Below are 15,695 nucleotides of genomic sequence, written 5' to 3'. Positions count from 1 at the left end.
TGGATATTGAAAATTAATATTCAATTTCGAATCTGATTAAATATTCGAATATTCGAATCGGTTCGACTAATTAATTATTTTAGATAATTAATAAATGTATAAAATAAATATTTTATTTATATAAAAAATATAAATTATTTATATAATTTAATTATTATATATAAATTATATAAAATATATAAAATTTTTATATATTATATATAAGAATTAAATAATCAATAAAATTCAAATTAGTTAAATATTCGAATCCGATTAGTTAAATATTCAAATTATCCTAATTCGATTCATTACGTAGAATCTAGAATCCGAAATTGAATTTTCGAATACCGTTGCATATGCGTCCAGGGCTATGAAAACGAACAGAGGTTGAGTATACCTAGGAAGGATATATCCAACTATATCTTATCCAAAACCCTGAAGGACGTGGAGTTCGAATTTCGCGGGATTCATTGTTGGAGTTGGAGTTGTATTCTTTGTTGTTCTCTCGCTTTCTCTCTCTCTCTCTTTATATATATATAGGGTAGGTAGCTTCCACCCTTCCACGCTCTTGATAGATTCGATATAATCGATAGTTCATAGTTGTTTGTTGTTGTTGTGCATGAGAATGAGAATGGGTCTCAGAATTATCCTTCTGTGTCTACTTCTCTGTCAACTTTCTCTAGCAGAAGATGTGACCATTACAGTCAAAAGTACGACCTCTATCGCTACAACAGACGACAACTTTGTCTGTGCAACTTTGGATTGGTGGCCTAGTGGCAAGTGCAACTATAACCAGTGCCCTTGGGAAAATGCTGGAATTCTCAATTTGGTAACCTACCTCTCTCTCTCTCTCTCTGTATCTAGATGCAGTAGTAATTCATGTACTATAAATTGAAACGATGGATGTTATCATGTTTGCAGGATTTAAATAATACAATTCTCACTAACGCTGTCAAGGGTAAGTAGATCAGATCACTACCTGAAACTTAATCCCATCGATGTTGCTTAAAAGTTAAAACCCCATTCGACAGACTCAGCACTCCAGCTGGGGTTGAGTACTTCTGATGAGCCCAACAAGATAAAATGTGTATTTCGTCATGACGTGGGTCTGGATTAATTTTTGTGAACTACTGGTTGATTGATTAGCTTTGTTTTCTGTTTCTGATTGTTATATACAATTACACGCCACAAGAAATGTAGCTTATTGATTGAGTTGATTAAATTTTCAGCTTTCAATCATTTGAGGATAAGAATCGGAGGATCATTGCAAGATCAGATCTTATACAAGGTAGGGAACGCCATTAAAGAATGCCCCAGCTTCAGGAATGATACCAAGGGGTTGTTTGGATTCAGCCAGGGTTGCCTTACAATGGAAAGATGGGACCAGATCAACAGCTTCCTAGGCCAGACTAGGTAATTAGATTTCTCATTATATTCCTAAATAGCTATCTTCTTAATTTACTTGTTTAATTTATTTCTCTTCTGCCAAAGTTAGAACAAGATTAGAGTATTCCTTTCCAACTTTGTTTAGAATTTTATCTGAAGTGGCATAACATCGATATCTCACGGTTGCAGAACTTTGTTGACGTTTGGGTTGAATGCCCTCATTGGTCGGAAGAAGGTATCCGACGACAACAATCTCTACGTGGGTAACTGGAACCCAAAGAATGCTCGTGATTTAATGCGATATACCATCTCCAAGGGATACAAGATCGATTCATGGGAACTGGGTAACTAAGATGGATCGATCCTAATCAAAATCTGTACATACAACTTGATATATTAATTTATCTGATATATAACGTCATTGTCTTCTAATTTCATCAGGAAATGAGTTATGTGGAGGTGGGGTTTCTGCAAGAGTATTGCCCGACCAGTACGCCAAGGACGTAAAAGTTCTCCGACGACTTATCAATAAGTTGTACAAGGATGCCACGACACGACCACAGCTACTGGCTCCAGGAGGTTTCCATGATGAAGAATGGTTCTCTGTCTTCCTTCAGGATTCAGGACCTAATGTTGTCGATGGAGTAACCCACCATATCTACAATCTTGGCCCAGGTATGTATCTCTTTCTTGCTTTCTCTTAATTTCAGGATTATATTCATGGGTGAATGCATGATTGTGGGTTTTGATTGAAAATTTAAATTTGTATGTCTTCCATACAGGTAATGATCCCGCATTGATCTCCAAGGTTCAGGATCCATATTTTCTTAGTCGGATAGCTCAGACATATAAGGACGTTTCAACAACCATCCAGCGGTTTGGTCCCTGGTCATCTGCTTGGGTTGGGGAGTCTGGTGGAGCATACAACAGTGGAGGCAAAGATGTATCACATACATTCGTCAATGGCTTCTGGTGAGGATTGATTTTCCTTTTTCTTCATTAAAATGAGACTGCAGCAGCTTCTAGCTATATATGTTTCTCCATTGTTACAGTGATCCAACCACTGGGAATTGTTCATGAACAGGTATTTGGATCAGCTCGGTATGACATCAACTTTCAATCACAAGGTTTTCTGTAGACAGGCTTTGATCGGTGGAAACTATGCTCTCCTCAATACTACGTCATTTATCCCCAACCCAGATTACTATAGGTAGGTGTTTCATGCGATCAACCACTAGAGAGCTAGCTAATCCATTGCTTGATTGTTGAAAGAACAAAAAAAAAAAAAAAAGAAAAATTGTTCATTACTCATTTCTTGTCTTATTTCTGCTACCAGCGCTCTTCTTTGGCACCGATTGATGGGAAGGAATGTTCTTTCAACAACTCACAATGGCTCCCCTTACTTGCGGGCATATTCTCATTGTTCAAAGGATCAGGTAACACTTGATCTGAACTTCAATTAGTGCAAGTTCTGATCTCTAAATTTTCTTTCCTCCAAAGTTGTTTTCCTTTATTCACATTTTTGGAGTTCTAACATGAAACTCAAATATCCATTAATTTGTAACAGCCGGGCATAACTCTTCTTCTGATTAATATGTCCAACTCCACCTCCTTCAATGTTTCTGTGGCCGATGATTTAAACTTGTACCCACTACCACAAAACAAGCAGAGTGCAAAGGCTCAAAGTGGACAACAGAGAGAAGAGTACCATTTGACTCCCAAAGATGGTAACATTCAGAGTGATGTTGTGCTGCTGAATGGGACGCCCTTGGTGCTCACAGAAGATTCAGATATCCCACCTTTGAATCCCGTTAAGGTTGATCCTTCTTCTCCTATCAACATTGCACCTGATTCAGTCGTCTTTGCCACCCTTCAAGACTTCAAGGCTCCCGCCTGCGCTTAAAAGATTGTTTTGGATATAGGTCATAGGGTTTTATATATATATAGGCAAAGTTTTTGGGGTTTGAAATGAGAGAATGGAATCCCATAATCGAAGTAAAGTTTTTCCTTTTTTTTTTTTTTTTCTCTTAATACTAGAAAGTGTCTGTCAATGTCAAAGCAGAAGAGTTTCCATTTTGCAGAATTACATGGTTTGAAATTAAATGGTTGAATCAGATGTCATAACACAGTCAAGAATCCCGAATCCCTTTGGGGAACCTTATATTGATATTCTTTTGTTCAAGTTGTTTCTACCCATAAAAGAACACTTATTGTACGGCATGTGTCGCAGTGAGCTAATATGAGATCCAAGGTTTTTAAAACCAATCGGGACAATGAAACGGTTAGGGGTCCGGTTCCCTGGTCGAATGGTTTGACCATTCAAATCGAACGGATGACCCATTTTAACAAAAAATAAAAAAATTTAAAAAAAGTAAAAAATGGTCAAAACCGTTGAATGGTTCAACCGCCTGGGTCAGCAGTTTACTAATCAAATCAACATTTTTTTTCGTAAAAATCTGGTTTTGGGGAAAACCGAAGCTGGTCACCTGATTGGTTCCCGATTTTTCTAGTCTGACCATCCAGTCCGGTCCAGTTTTGAAAACCATGATGAGATCCACACACTACAAAGAAACATACCAGTTTTGCCAAAAACAAATTTATATCAATGTAAGCTTTTCTCAATAAACACTAGGTTTGGAAACCATTAGGTGTAGTAAGTTGATTTTAAGCTTGCATTAATATATATATAGAATACAATAAACCAAGGCCCCATTCGCTTTCACTAAGTTACTTCTTAACCAGGTAAATGCAATTAACTGAGTAAGTTTTTCTTGAAAAACACTTACCCCGTAAGTGCATTTACCTACGTTTTTTTTTTTCAAGTATGCAATGATTATTTTAGCCATAAAAATCCATTATTAAAAGGACTTTTTTGTCTATTCAAGTGTTGTCAATTTCTCCCTAGGTGGGAAAGTTATTTATCCACCTAGGAAAAATACCCATGAAAATGAACTTTCCCTAGTCCCCACATAAATTTGAAAAAAGAACATGAGATTCTTGGTCAATGGGAACCAAAATCGCATTGACGAACTTTTCCCCTTCTCAACATCCAAAAAAAGAACATCCCCAAGTATAAGAGCTTAACTGCTAAAGAGATCATTGTACAAGAAATATAGGCTCATTTTGGAAGGAATACAAATACAAATATGTATATAGTGCAAATGCATACAAAATAGTACAAAATACAAGATTTTACACTACAAATTTGCATTTATACTCCTTCCAAACTGAGCCATAGGAGATTAACCGTACATCGACAAGAACGGGGATCCAGTGCAGGGATGTTTCTATTCTCAGTAAAGTCTAAGGGAGTGCCATTTAAAACCATGGTTTGGCTTCAGACCATGAATGAAAGAGCCTTTTCTTTGAATGGTCTGCTCTCCTCTTCGTAAATAGACGTTGATATAATTTTGGAACGTGATTCCAAAGTCTGTCTGGTTGCCTAAATTGATCTGGAGGAGGGTTATCCCTGCATGCACAAGACCCCAACAAGTATATAACCAAGGAATTAGAAAGAAAATGGCGGTAGTCCTCACCTTAAGTTGATTATGGTCTAACTTGTGCTTGAGGCAGGCCCAACTAAACTGACTAACCTAATCCAATTATGTTGGATTTGGTTGGGCTGGTTTAGATGCCATTATGATCACATCTACGATAAAAATATGTTGGCACGTTTGGTTCATGGAAATAGGGGCTGGAATCGGCCCATTCCAATTCCAACCGTTTGGTTGGACGGAACTGAAATTCTATTTTCATTCCTAGTGGAATAACATTCTCCCATTTGAAGTTCCTTCTATTGTAAATTAAAGGTTTGTTTGGCATGCATTTTTATGCAGTCTTTCGGCTGTTTATAAAGCTGGGCAGATCGATTTTTAGTCTATTTCCGTTTGGCGCACGGAAGATCTAACCACCAAAAGCCAGAATGCCGAAAAGATGCGAAAAACCCATTTTGGGCTGATTTCAAGAAGCTCCAAATAAATTTTTCGTGTTTTATTCTCGTGCGGAAAGACACAAAAGACATGCATCTACCAAACGTGCTTCGGGCTGCTCAGATTTTCATACAAAAACTCAATACATCTTTTGACTGTTAGAACTACCAAAAGATCCTCCCAAAAAGATACGTCAAACAGGCCCTAAATCTCATTTCAGCTTATTTCAATTCCCATTCCTATTCTGCATGAACCAAACAAACTATGGGAAAATATCATTCCAGCTAATTATATATATCAAAAACTTCCCTAATTTACCTAATTAGAAAACTTAATTTTTGGTATATATAATTAGCAAGGAGATGTTGCTGACTTTAAGAAGACTCCTTACAACTTCTCATATCCACCCAATTTCTTTATGAAAACAAACAAGTCGTAGACCTGAACAAAACCTAGATATCTAGCTAGTAACGGAATCTATTATGGCCACCTTGTGGATTAATTTGAGCCAGCCATATCTGAGCTGGCAACGGAATCTATTATATCAAATCAGAATTGGAATCAAAATCCTAAATGGGAATCAGATTCCATAAGATATGCACAACTCCCATGGAGGATTGGCATCCAGTAGAGAGAAATAAGCTTTGCGTAGAGGGGTTTAAGTCACTTGTCTTTTCTTGCTAGGCTGGAATCACATTCTCAACGGAGAGCCCAGAATCGCCATACTCACGAACAGCTGGAAATATGGAATTAGAATGGGCCATTCTGATTCCGTTATTCCTTCAAACCAAATGGGCCCTAGTTATTGAACTTCAATGGGATTCATCACATTAGCATTCTTTTAATGCATGAATATGATATTGGAGGAACCCTATGAATACAATATGATCAGACTTACTATTCCGTTTGAACAACTAGAATAAACACATAAAAATGGTGATGGCATCACTATCAACATTAAGGACACTTTTCCCATTAGCCGATGCTAGAAAAGTGCACTGTCATAATCAATCCATTCAAATTATTTGCTTGGCATTGCCCTTACTCTTGCTCCTTGGCATTGCCCTTACTAACACGCACAAAATATTTGGTTAGTCTAAAAGAATAGGGGGTGTTCAAACCCTGTACCATGATTTTCAAAATCGGATCGGATCAGACGGTTGGACTAGAAAAATCGGGAACCGGTCAAGTGACTGGTTCTCTTTTTCCTCAAAATCGGATTTTTGCAAAAAATAAAACGTTGATTTGATCAGTAAACCGCTGACCCAAGCAGTTGAACTGTTTGAAGCATTCAACAGTTTTAATCGTTTTTTATTATTTTTTTATTTTTTATCAAAATGGGCCAACCGTTTGGTTCAAATAGTTGAACTGTTCAACCCGGGCGGGTTGGTTTTAAAAACCTTGCCCTGTACTACAATTTCAGTCTTACTGAAATACGCTCTAGCATCTTTTGAGTTAACTTATACCTAATCTACAACTAGGCTTATAACCCCTTCAACCGCATAAGATGAGCTGTTGAGCTTTAAACAACCCAACACTAGCAGCCTTTCTATCCTCTTCCTTGACATCAGCAATAACACCTGAGGCCAAACTTTACAAAACTCTTGTATATCTTTTAGAAATTTATTATATTTGGAGAAATCAATAAGAGGCATGTGGCTACCCGACCTCAAGGGAGATGGAATTACACCTAAATTTTTGGAAATTGGGAATTTAAAAAAATTTAAGATTTTGTAAGAAAATAGAATTTTCTTGGTGATTCATTGCCTAATATGGATAGAGATTCTTAGGATCCAGGAATCAAGGTATGTATGGGAAGGTGTTAGGCACCCCACACGCAGTAGGTTAACCGTCCTCTACTTGGTCAATGTTCCGAGGACATTTTTTATAATTTTGGGCTTGAATGAATAACAAGAAAAGCTTATGCAACATGGTGCAACTAAACCGGACTCTACTTTGTTCCAGATTTTTATAATTTTTATAGGACTCACTTGGGTGCAGCTAAGACTATTGATATGCAACATGTAATGTCTACAGTGGTGTGTTTTTCTAGTAGACCAACTAACCATGCTATGGTCTCAACAAGATGATCTGAATTATTCTAGTGCATGAAAAGCTCAAAACGGATATTTAGAATTAGAGTGCATTGTTAATCTTCAACGTGCCTTTTTTTTTTTTTTTTTCTTTTCTTTTCTATTCAAGTTTGCAGTTTATTTTTCTTTGTGCTAATTTTCTCACAACTGCAATACTTACATCTTGAGATCTTGTAAATCATCACTTTACTTCTCTCTCTCTCTCTCATACATCTACAAGATACAAGGTCAGCTATTGTAGTTTGTTAGGATTAAACTCTGAATTACCGATTAATTAGTATGGCAAACAAGAAAAAATAATTGAGGAATATGTGAATTATAAAACAAATAATAAGAACAAAAGAAAGGTAATGATGGCACCAGATTTACGTGGTTCGGTCAAAAAGACCTACATTCACCGAAGAAGAAAGAAAAGCATGTTTATTCATGTCTTTGATGAGAGAACTACAAACTGACCACCTTACTAGTGCCGAAATGCCTTTAACAAAGCCTTGAAGCACTCAAAAAAGGGATAGATGATTGCTTTGAGCTGGTGTGAGAGAAACCCTTAATGGCAGCAAAGAAGAAGAAGATCGATCCAAATAAAGTAGGAGCAGATCTTGTCAGAAGATGGTGATGACGTTCTCCCAATCTTTTTAGCCTTCTAATGCTCTCTCTCCATACACATACTACCCCTAAGAGGCACCCCCTTTATAGAAGAAAATAGGAAAGTGGAGAAGTCACAATAAATGTAGTAGTTTTTGGTGGTGTAATTGTGACTGTTACAACATTCATCTCAAAAGATAAATATAACAGTTTTTTGTGGTATAATTGTGACCGTTACAACATTCATACCAAAAGATAAATGCAGCAGTTTTGGTGGTGTAATTGAGGCTGTTGAATTACTTAATCACAACAAACGTCAACATAGTTTGAACTCTAACTCAACTAACCCTACTAATTGCATCAAACATTACTAATTGCTATACGCTTATTGTTTTGTTGTTTACATTTATTGTCCATTTACATTTCAACATTATTTAATTTTCATCAGTTGGATGTGTCCTTGAGATTCTAATAGCAGCTAATCACTACTTGAATCTCAAGTCAATTATAGTTTGGATAGCTGGTCCTCTCTCTCTCTCCCTCTCTCCCCCCCTCTCTCTCTCTCTTTCTCTCTCTCCAGCTGTTAAGGCACACACCATCAGGTGCAACTGTTATTCACATTTGTGTTTATTTACTTTTAGTTGCAATTTACAGCAATCATTATTATTGTTGCTGTAGTTATTTGTTGACTACTAATCCCTTATCTTGTATGTTCACTTTTGTAGTTGCAAGTTTATCATTTTAATAGTTAGGTTAGTTTAAGTTTACTATCTTGATTAACTACTGAACCTAACTGACTAAGCCTTCAAACTTCTGTTGCATATTACTTGTTATAATCTTGGATTCAGTGTGAGGAAAATGGTATTGAGCTTCATTTCCAAAGGGTCAAATAATTGTAATTGAATTCCACGACAATCAGATTTTTAGAGCTTTACCCAATTCACCCCCCTTTTGGGTAATGCCATTGGTCCCAACAATCTATACAAAATTCTTTCCTCTTCTTCTCTATAATTGTAGCATCATTGGTGACAGGTGGTATATATTAAATTCCTTTCAAATACTCACCAAGTTAGAATAATAGTCTTCAAGAGACTTGTCTCCCTGTTGTGGCTAATAAATTGATTGAAACAACTGGTATATCCTAGTAATACTATTGCTCCTTGAGTACATCCTCTTTATTTATACCCAATTATGCTTTATAGTATTAAGAAATGTAAGGGTGGTGCTGATTTTTGTCTCAATGAAATTCCATAACCATGTTTTAATTTATGCATCCTCTTGTAACCACTCTGAATACTTAGAAATATTAGTCTTAAGCTTCTTATCAGTAAGAGACTTTAATTTTCCAATAGCCACAGGTGACACCTCTATAGTTTTTTCCCAAACAACATAGTTTTCACTTTTATTCAACATGATGGTGGTCAACATAAAGGTTGTAGAGGCCATAACATTCAATTTTACCTCCATTGTATGTCACTTTTCTTAAAAGAATGGGATCCAACTAAATTTTGCCAATCTTATCACATTCAGAATTTACAAAAAACACCTATCACGTCACTATTAATCACCTCACAACATTGTGAGCACCGGAAGGTAGCCCATTACATGTCTAACTGTTGGTGCCTCCACCCATCATTGAAGAGAAAAAAGGAGTGACAGGACTCACGGTATTCGAATTTGAACAGTCTTTGATTTGTAGTGACTCCTATGACATGACAAAGGCCATCCAGGTAAGTTAGGAAGGAGAGAGTGAAGGTGTTAGGCACCCCACACTCTTTATGTAGATGCCAATTCCTTAAGTTCAGAAAATATGAAAAAAAAAAATGAATAGCTGATTAGTGGAGTGCATGCAGATGAGTTAAAGATAGGATTCAACTAGGCAAGAAAAGTGAAAATTCATTAATTAGACGACATGGCTTTATTCAAAAAATAGATCTCTCCTAAGTAAACCAGATTTCATGATGAAAGACTAAACACATGAATGTTACTTACTTCCAATGTTGACGGGCTGAGTCTGAGAAGCATTCTGGACTCTGATGATTAGGCTTCTTCATAGGCAAACTCCCATAATGTGCAAGAATAAGTGTAACCAATATGCAATCACTAGATTTTTCTCACCATCATTAGCACTGCTAATCCTTTTATTCTCTTTCTTTTTTTTTTTTCTTAATTTTTCTTGTTATATTTTAAGAAGTCTAGCACTAGATTCAGCAATAATACATGTTTGGATTATTTGGCTTACTGTTTTTTATAGATACTAAATCCTACTATAATTTCAAAGAAAGGAAAAAACAAATAGATAAATAGATAGATAGATAGATAAATAAATAAATAAATAAATAAAGACATACTACTCAATTTTGCCATAGAATCAAATGAGGATTCAAGCCTTCCCTATTCACAGTCCATGTCTTAGATTGGGGTCCCATGAATGGGACGATTTTGGGATTCCCTTTCTTCACACCTTTCTTAGAACTAATCATTACACAAGAAGGTCAAGAAGGGCACAAATTAGAATAGTTGTGAACAGAGACAAGCCTGATGCACAAATAGAGAAAATGGAAGGTTGGGGTAGTGTCAGCTTGGGCTCGTTCCTCTTCAAGCTGAAGTCCAACGAGTAGGGTGGTATTGGGGATTTCCCTTCACACCTCTCTTGGATTCAAAGATTTACTCAGGAAGGAAGAAGCACAAACACTTGATGCCAATAACCCTTATCCCATGTTTGAGTCCTAGACAAAACAAAACAATACCTCTAATAGAAATTCAAAAACCTACCGTCCGAGCTCAGTTTCTTATTCGACTGTTGTTTGAGCTCACTCCCATCATCTTCTTCATCTCCTTTCACGATGATTTATTGGTCTTTGTGCTCACGAAGATAGAGAATAACTGAGTCATCATTTCCATCGAGAAAACTAGTCACTTCCACCAAGAAGTCACAAGTTGTCATAGGTGATGTAATTGACATTTTAACTCTGTCCAATGCACGAAGAATATTTTTAAGAAGTTTTGTCTTGTTTACTAGTATCAAAGGTAGGTGGTAAAACCATTTTTACTGATTATCTCGTTCTTCCTTTTTTTTTTATGAAATAGGAAGAAAAATGGGTGTGGATGGAATTACGATGGTTTATTGGTGGAAATTTTTTGTTTTTGGGGGGTAAAGTCAAGCTTATAGAAAAGATAAATGTAGACAAAATCTCATACTGGTCACTATTAACTATTGTAGAAGACTATGGATATTTGAAGGATGAGGTTAGTAAAATATGCTGTAAGGTACCCATTAGGGGAAGTGTTTGATGATTCAAAGACATTTTGGTTGTTTAGGTATGTATCTAAAGGTGAGACTCTTGGCAACCTATGTGGAGCACAATGCGTTAGACCTAGCATATAATGCATCAAGGTGCATTGCAAAAGAAACTGGTAGGGGGACTTATCAATAAATAGGCTCCAGGTGAATTGAAATGAACAGTTAAAAGAATTTGAATATCTTGGGGTTAATGATAGTCAAGCTAACGTTGGTACATAGAATTGGATGGTAATGTAATTTTCCATATGTTGCAGTGTGATTTAGAGGATGTGTTAGGTTATATGACACAAGCTAGAACCATTGAAAAGGAGGAAATTGGTCAGGCTAGGATTACCAATGTTGGAGGAATTGGAGAGGAAGACCCTACTAGAGGGACTAAGGGGGAAGAACCCATTGGAGGGACTGAGGAGGAAGAACTTGTTGGAGGGGTTGCAGGGGAGCATGTTGATAAGCCAACTAAAAGCGATGGGGAGCCAGCTGGTGAGGAATCTACATCTAAGTATGATGTTGTAGGTTTAGATATTGAATGATTAATAAACAATGAAGATGAAGTGCTTCAATCGGTAAGGCAAAGAGTGAAGGGGATGAGTAGGAAGAAAGGCAAGTGGTGGGTCAGGCAATGAAGCTGAAGTAGAACATTTTAGGAGGAAATAGAAGAGTGGTTTTGTGTATGACCCCACCATTGAGGTCCCCCACTTTGAGTTGGGAATGGTTTTCCTAAATAACAAGCGGAGCAAAAGGGAAGTTATAAATCATGCAATAAAGAGCCATAGGGACATTAGATTTAAGAAGTGTGAGTCCCAAAGTATTAAGGCTTTGTGCAAGGATGAAGGTTGCCCATGGACATTTTATGCTGCATTAGACAAGTGCACAAAGCATTTTCAGCTAAAAACGTATGTTCCCATGCACAAGTGCCAGTGGATTACTTTATAAAAAAGATGTAATTTGCAACTTAGAAGTTGGAGAAAAAGAATTTTCGAACTGGTGCTAAGGATTAGTTGTTTTGTGACGTTACATGTCATAGTATAGGAGAGCAAAATAGAGAGAAAAGGAGTACTTTGCAAGTGATTCCAGTTAGGAGTATAGGTTAGTCTATGATTATGATGTAGAGTTAGCGAGATCTAACCCGGGTAACTCAGTGCATGTACACATTCATAGAGAGAATGAGGGGGAGAAACCTATTTCTAGTAAGATTCTATGTATGTTTTAATGTATGTAAGAAGGGATTTTTGACAAATTGTAAACTAGTTATTGGGTTGGATGGTTGTTTCCTAAAGGAATTAGGTCATGGCGAGCTTATTTTAGTTATTGGTAGACATGCAAATAATCAAATGATGCCAATAGCATGGATAGTTATAAAAAGTGAAAGCATTGACAGTTGGCAGTGATTCCTTGGTTACCTCATAAATGCTATTGGCATGACAGGGGCAATTTGTGCTAGTTACACCATTATTTCAGATCAACAAAAGGTACGTAGCTGACATGTTTGTCTTATATTAATACACACGACGGAAGAAGTATGTTGAGATTCCAAGCATGTGTTATTAATATGAACATTTAAGGGACTGGTTAAAGTAGTTATAGAGCTGATGCCTCATATAGAGCACAAGAAGTGTGGAAGAAGTGTCTTTGCAAAATGGAGGAAACACAAGGGTAAAGAATTACAAAGGTAATTTTAGATATGTGCTACAGCCACTACCGTGGCTGACTTCCATAATGAGCTAGAGAAGCTTTAAAGGTTGAAGCCCAGTGCTAAGGAAGATGTGATGAAGGTAGATCCAATCCAGTGGTTGAATGCATATTTCATACATTCCTAAAGTGTGACTGTGTTGATAACAACATGTTAGAGACATTCAATGGAGGCATTCTTGAATTCAGATATAAGGCAATGATTTTAATGCTAGAAGATATCAAGATGAAGGCCATGTCAAGGATAGTGAAGAGAAGAAACTTGAAAGTTTGGGGCCAAGATATAGGAGAAGATAGAGGAATATAAGAAAGAAAGTGCCCAAACTAAATTGATTTGGAATGGGGAGTCAGGGTATGAGGTCCAACAAGGTGCAAATTTGACTGAGATACCCTGTCCCCATAAGAAGGAAAAAAATAGAGGATTATGTTCCCATTGGTATAAAAAAGATACCTTCCTGCAGACCTATCAGTATGCCATGCATCTAGGGGTGAAGTTTTGGCCCAAGTCCACTGCCAAAGCACCTGAGCCACCAACAATGAAGAAGAAGAAAGAAAGGCCTAGGGAGAAGAGGATTCTAGAGAAATGGGAGGCTCCTCAAGGGACAAGGCTTGGTAGGAGAGGGAGGAGAATGACCTGCCGGTATTTCTTTAAATATGGGCATAATCATAGATCTTATTCTAAGAAGTGACAAAGAAAATTTATTTAATATAACTATACTTTAGTTTTAATTTTATTTCTCTATGTATCACTAGTCTTATTTTGTGTTTGGTGTGAATAAGATATGGGGTAGTATGGATCAATGCGTAGGTCTGAGTCAACATGGGTATGGGTTCGGTCATAATTAGTATTGTGCCAATGGTGTGTTGAGACAAGGTCTAGGTCAGACTATGACTGCTAACAGTTAGACCTAGCCATGGGTGGTGTAGAGTTAGGATAGGGTGGTTTGGATCAAGAGCATGGGTGAGATGGGGTAAAGGTGTGGGGCCAAGATTAGGGGCTGGTATTTGTTAAGCTAGATTAGGGCTAAGGGTCTGTTTGGTTAGTGATCAGAATTAGAATGGGAATCTCTTGGAATCGGAATGAAATGGCTTAATCCCCCTACCTGTTTGGTTCAAACAGGAATAGGAATCGGATTCCATTTGATGCTGTTTGGTTTATCAAGAGGCTGGAATCGGAATCAGTCATGATTTTCAATTTTGTCCCTAATAAAAATAAAAAAGCAGAAAATGCATGAAAATATAAAAAATGCAGAAATTTTGCAGAAAAATGCAAAAATTACAATAATTTTGTAACAAATTCAGAATAAAGCATGAAAATATTCAAAATTCAGAAAAAAAGCAGCAAATTCAACAAATTCAGCAAATTCAGAAAAAAAGAATCAAAGTAAAAGGAGTGAAAATCGTATTTACCTGAGTTGGGATTTGGCCTAAACTTGATCAATGCAGCAAGGACGAGTTTTAGTTGATTTTTCACCTTAGGTTGTTTGCTGTGAGCCACAATGACAATCAGGAATGTGGACGGGGGCGATTCACAGGAGAAGACAACCTCACTAGCGTGGACTTTGCTTGAAATCTGGATTCTCTCGAGTGATTTTCGTTATAGATGGTTTTTCTTAACATGTGACAAAGAATAATAACAGGGGAGTCCTTCGAAAACTGCAGAAACCGATGGTAGATGAGAGTAAACCCAGAAACGGCGAAAATTGCTGAATATATGCAGGAAAACTGGATTGTTGTCTCGTCGGGGAAGATGATGAACAAGTATCCGTAAATGCTGTGTTTTGCTCGCCGAAAGAATGATAGGAATGATAAAGGAAATCAGAAAAAAATAGGGGAAATGGGAGAAAGAGAAAGGAAAATGAGGGAAAAGAGATCAGAAGAGAGGGATTTCGGTCCAATATACCGCTACAACGACCATTGCATCAGCAAGGAAAGAACAGAGGGAGGGAATGTGAGAAGAAGAAGAAGAAGAAGAAGAAGAGAGGAAAAAGAGAAGAGATCGACCTCCTCACAGTAATGGCAACGGCAATGACAATGGCATGGAATTCTTCCTTCTCACCGTAACTCAATCCCAACTTGGATTGGAGGGGTTTTTTTGTTCAAAAAGAAAAAAACTGAAAATTAATAGCGGAATGGGAATCATATTCCAGGGGGAGGGTTTCGGTGATGGCCATTCCCCCCTATTCTGATTCCTCATTCCCATTCTGATCGACCAAACATCCAAAATCGGAATGACCCATTCGATTCTGATTCCAGGGTCCTATTTCCTCAAACCAAACAGACCCTAAATTAGGTTATAGTGGGCTAGGTTTAAGTCAGTCCATGGCTGGGCTGAGATTGAGTCAGACTGTGACTATTGACTACTGATAGACAAACCATGGGTTGTGTGAGTTTTAGGGTAAGGTGGTTCGCGTAAGAGTGGGTCTGAGTTAGCATGGGTAGTGTGGGGGCAGGGTGTGGGGCTAAAGGTCAAGGACTGGTATTGGTCAGGCTAGGTTAGGTCTAAGCCAGTTCAAGGTGGGCTAGGTGTAAGTCAGTCCAAGGCTGGATTGGGTTTGGGTCAGACTATGACTACTGTTAGTCAAACCCAGCCATGGGTGGTGTGAGAGTCAGGGTAGGGTGATCTAGGTCAAGGTGGGTTTGAATTAGCTTGGGGCGTGTAGGTAAAGTCAGGTCAAGGTGGGGGTTGGGCTAGGTCAGGATGGGGTTTGGGTCAGGATCAGGGTGGGA

General features: G+C 37.5%; 1 protein-coding gene and 1 long non-coding RNA gene across 3 annotated transcripts; one reads left to right on the top strand and one right to left on the bottom strand.

Annotated features, from left to right (window-relative positions):
- Positions 1 to 563: 563 nt before the first annotated feature.
- On the top strand, positions 564 to 3,526 carry LOC148871525 (heparanase-like protein 2). The gene is made up of 9 exons (XM_088973379.1): positions 564 to 808; positions 901 to 937; positions 1,209 to 1,392; positions 1,555 to 1,709; positions 1,807 to 2,040; positions 2,148 to 2,337; positions 2,450 to 2,575; positions 2,702 to 2,801; positions 2,933 to 3,526. Exons 1-9 carry the CDS (start codon positions 599 to 601, stop codon positions 3,266 to 3,268), a joined length of 1,572 nt encoding a protein of 523 aa, XP_088829505.1. The 5' UTR covers positions 564 to 598; the 3' UTR covers positions 3,269 to 3,526.
- Positions 3,527 to 7,687: 4,161 nt separating this feature from the next.
- LOC148871524 (uncharacterized) lies at positions 7,688 to 15,227 on the bottom strand. 2 transcript variants are annotated; one of them, XR_016106484.1, is made up of 3 exons: positions 14,970 to 15,227; positions 14,376 to 14,621; positions 7,688 to 8,075 (listed from the first exon to the last, which is right to left on the bottom strand). It is a non-coding gene; the product is annotated as an uncharacterized LOC148871524 (long non-coding RNA). The 2 variants fall into 2 exon arrangements; XR_016106485.1 differs by lacking the exon at positions 7,688 to 8,075 and adding an exon at positions 9,346 to 9,677 and having other exon boundaries at positions 14,970 to 15,175.
- Between the last annotated feature and the right edge of the window lie 468 nt (positions 15,228 to 15,695).

This window comes from Nelumbo lutea, chromosome 2 (genome assembly GCF_056320005.1).
Source record: "Nelumbo lutea isolate HS-2025 chromosome 2, American lotus-T2T, whole genome shotgun sequence".
Lineage (NCBI taxonomy): Eukaryota > Viridiplantae > Streptophyta > Magnoliopsida > Proteales > Nelumbonaceae > Nelumbo > Nelumbo lutea.
The sequence above is the reverse complement of the archived record's forward strand: the minus strand, read 5'-3'. Positions and strand labels throughout refer to the sequence as shown.

Excerpts from the sequence above, each read along its gene's own strand:
- LOC148871525 (XM_088973379.1), top strand. The coding sequence starts at position 599 with ATGAGAATGAGAATGGGTCTCAGAATTATCCTTCTGTGTCTACTTCTC. Across the intron at positions 1,710-1,806 it reads GATCGATTCATGGGAACTGG|GAAATGAGTTATGTGGAGGT; the intron begins GTAACTAAGATG and ends TAATTTCATCAG. Across the intron at positions 2,576-2,701 it reads CCCAACCCAGATTACTATAG|CGCTCTTCTTTGGCACCGAT; the intron begins GTAGGTGTTTCA and ends TTCTGCTACCAG.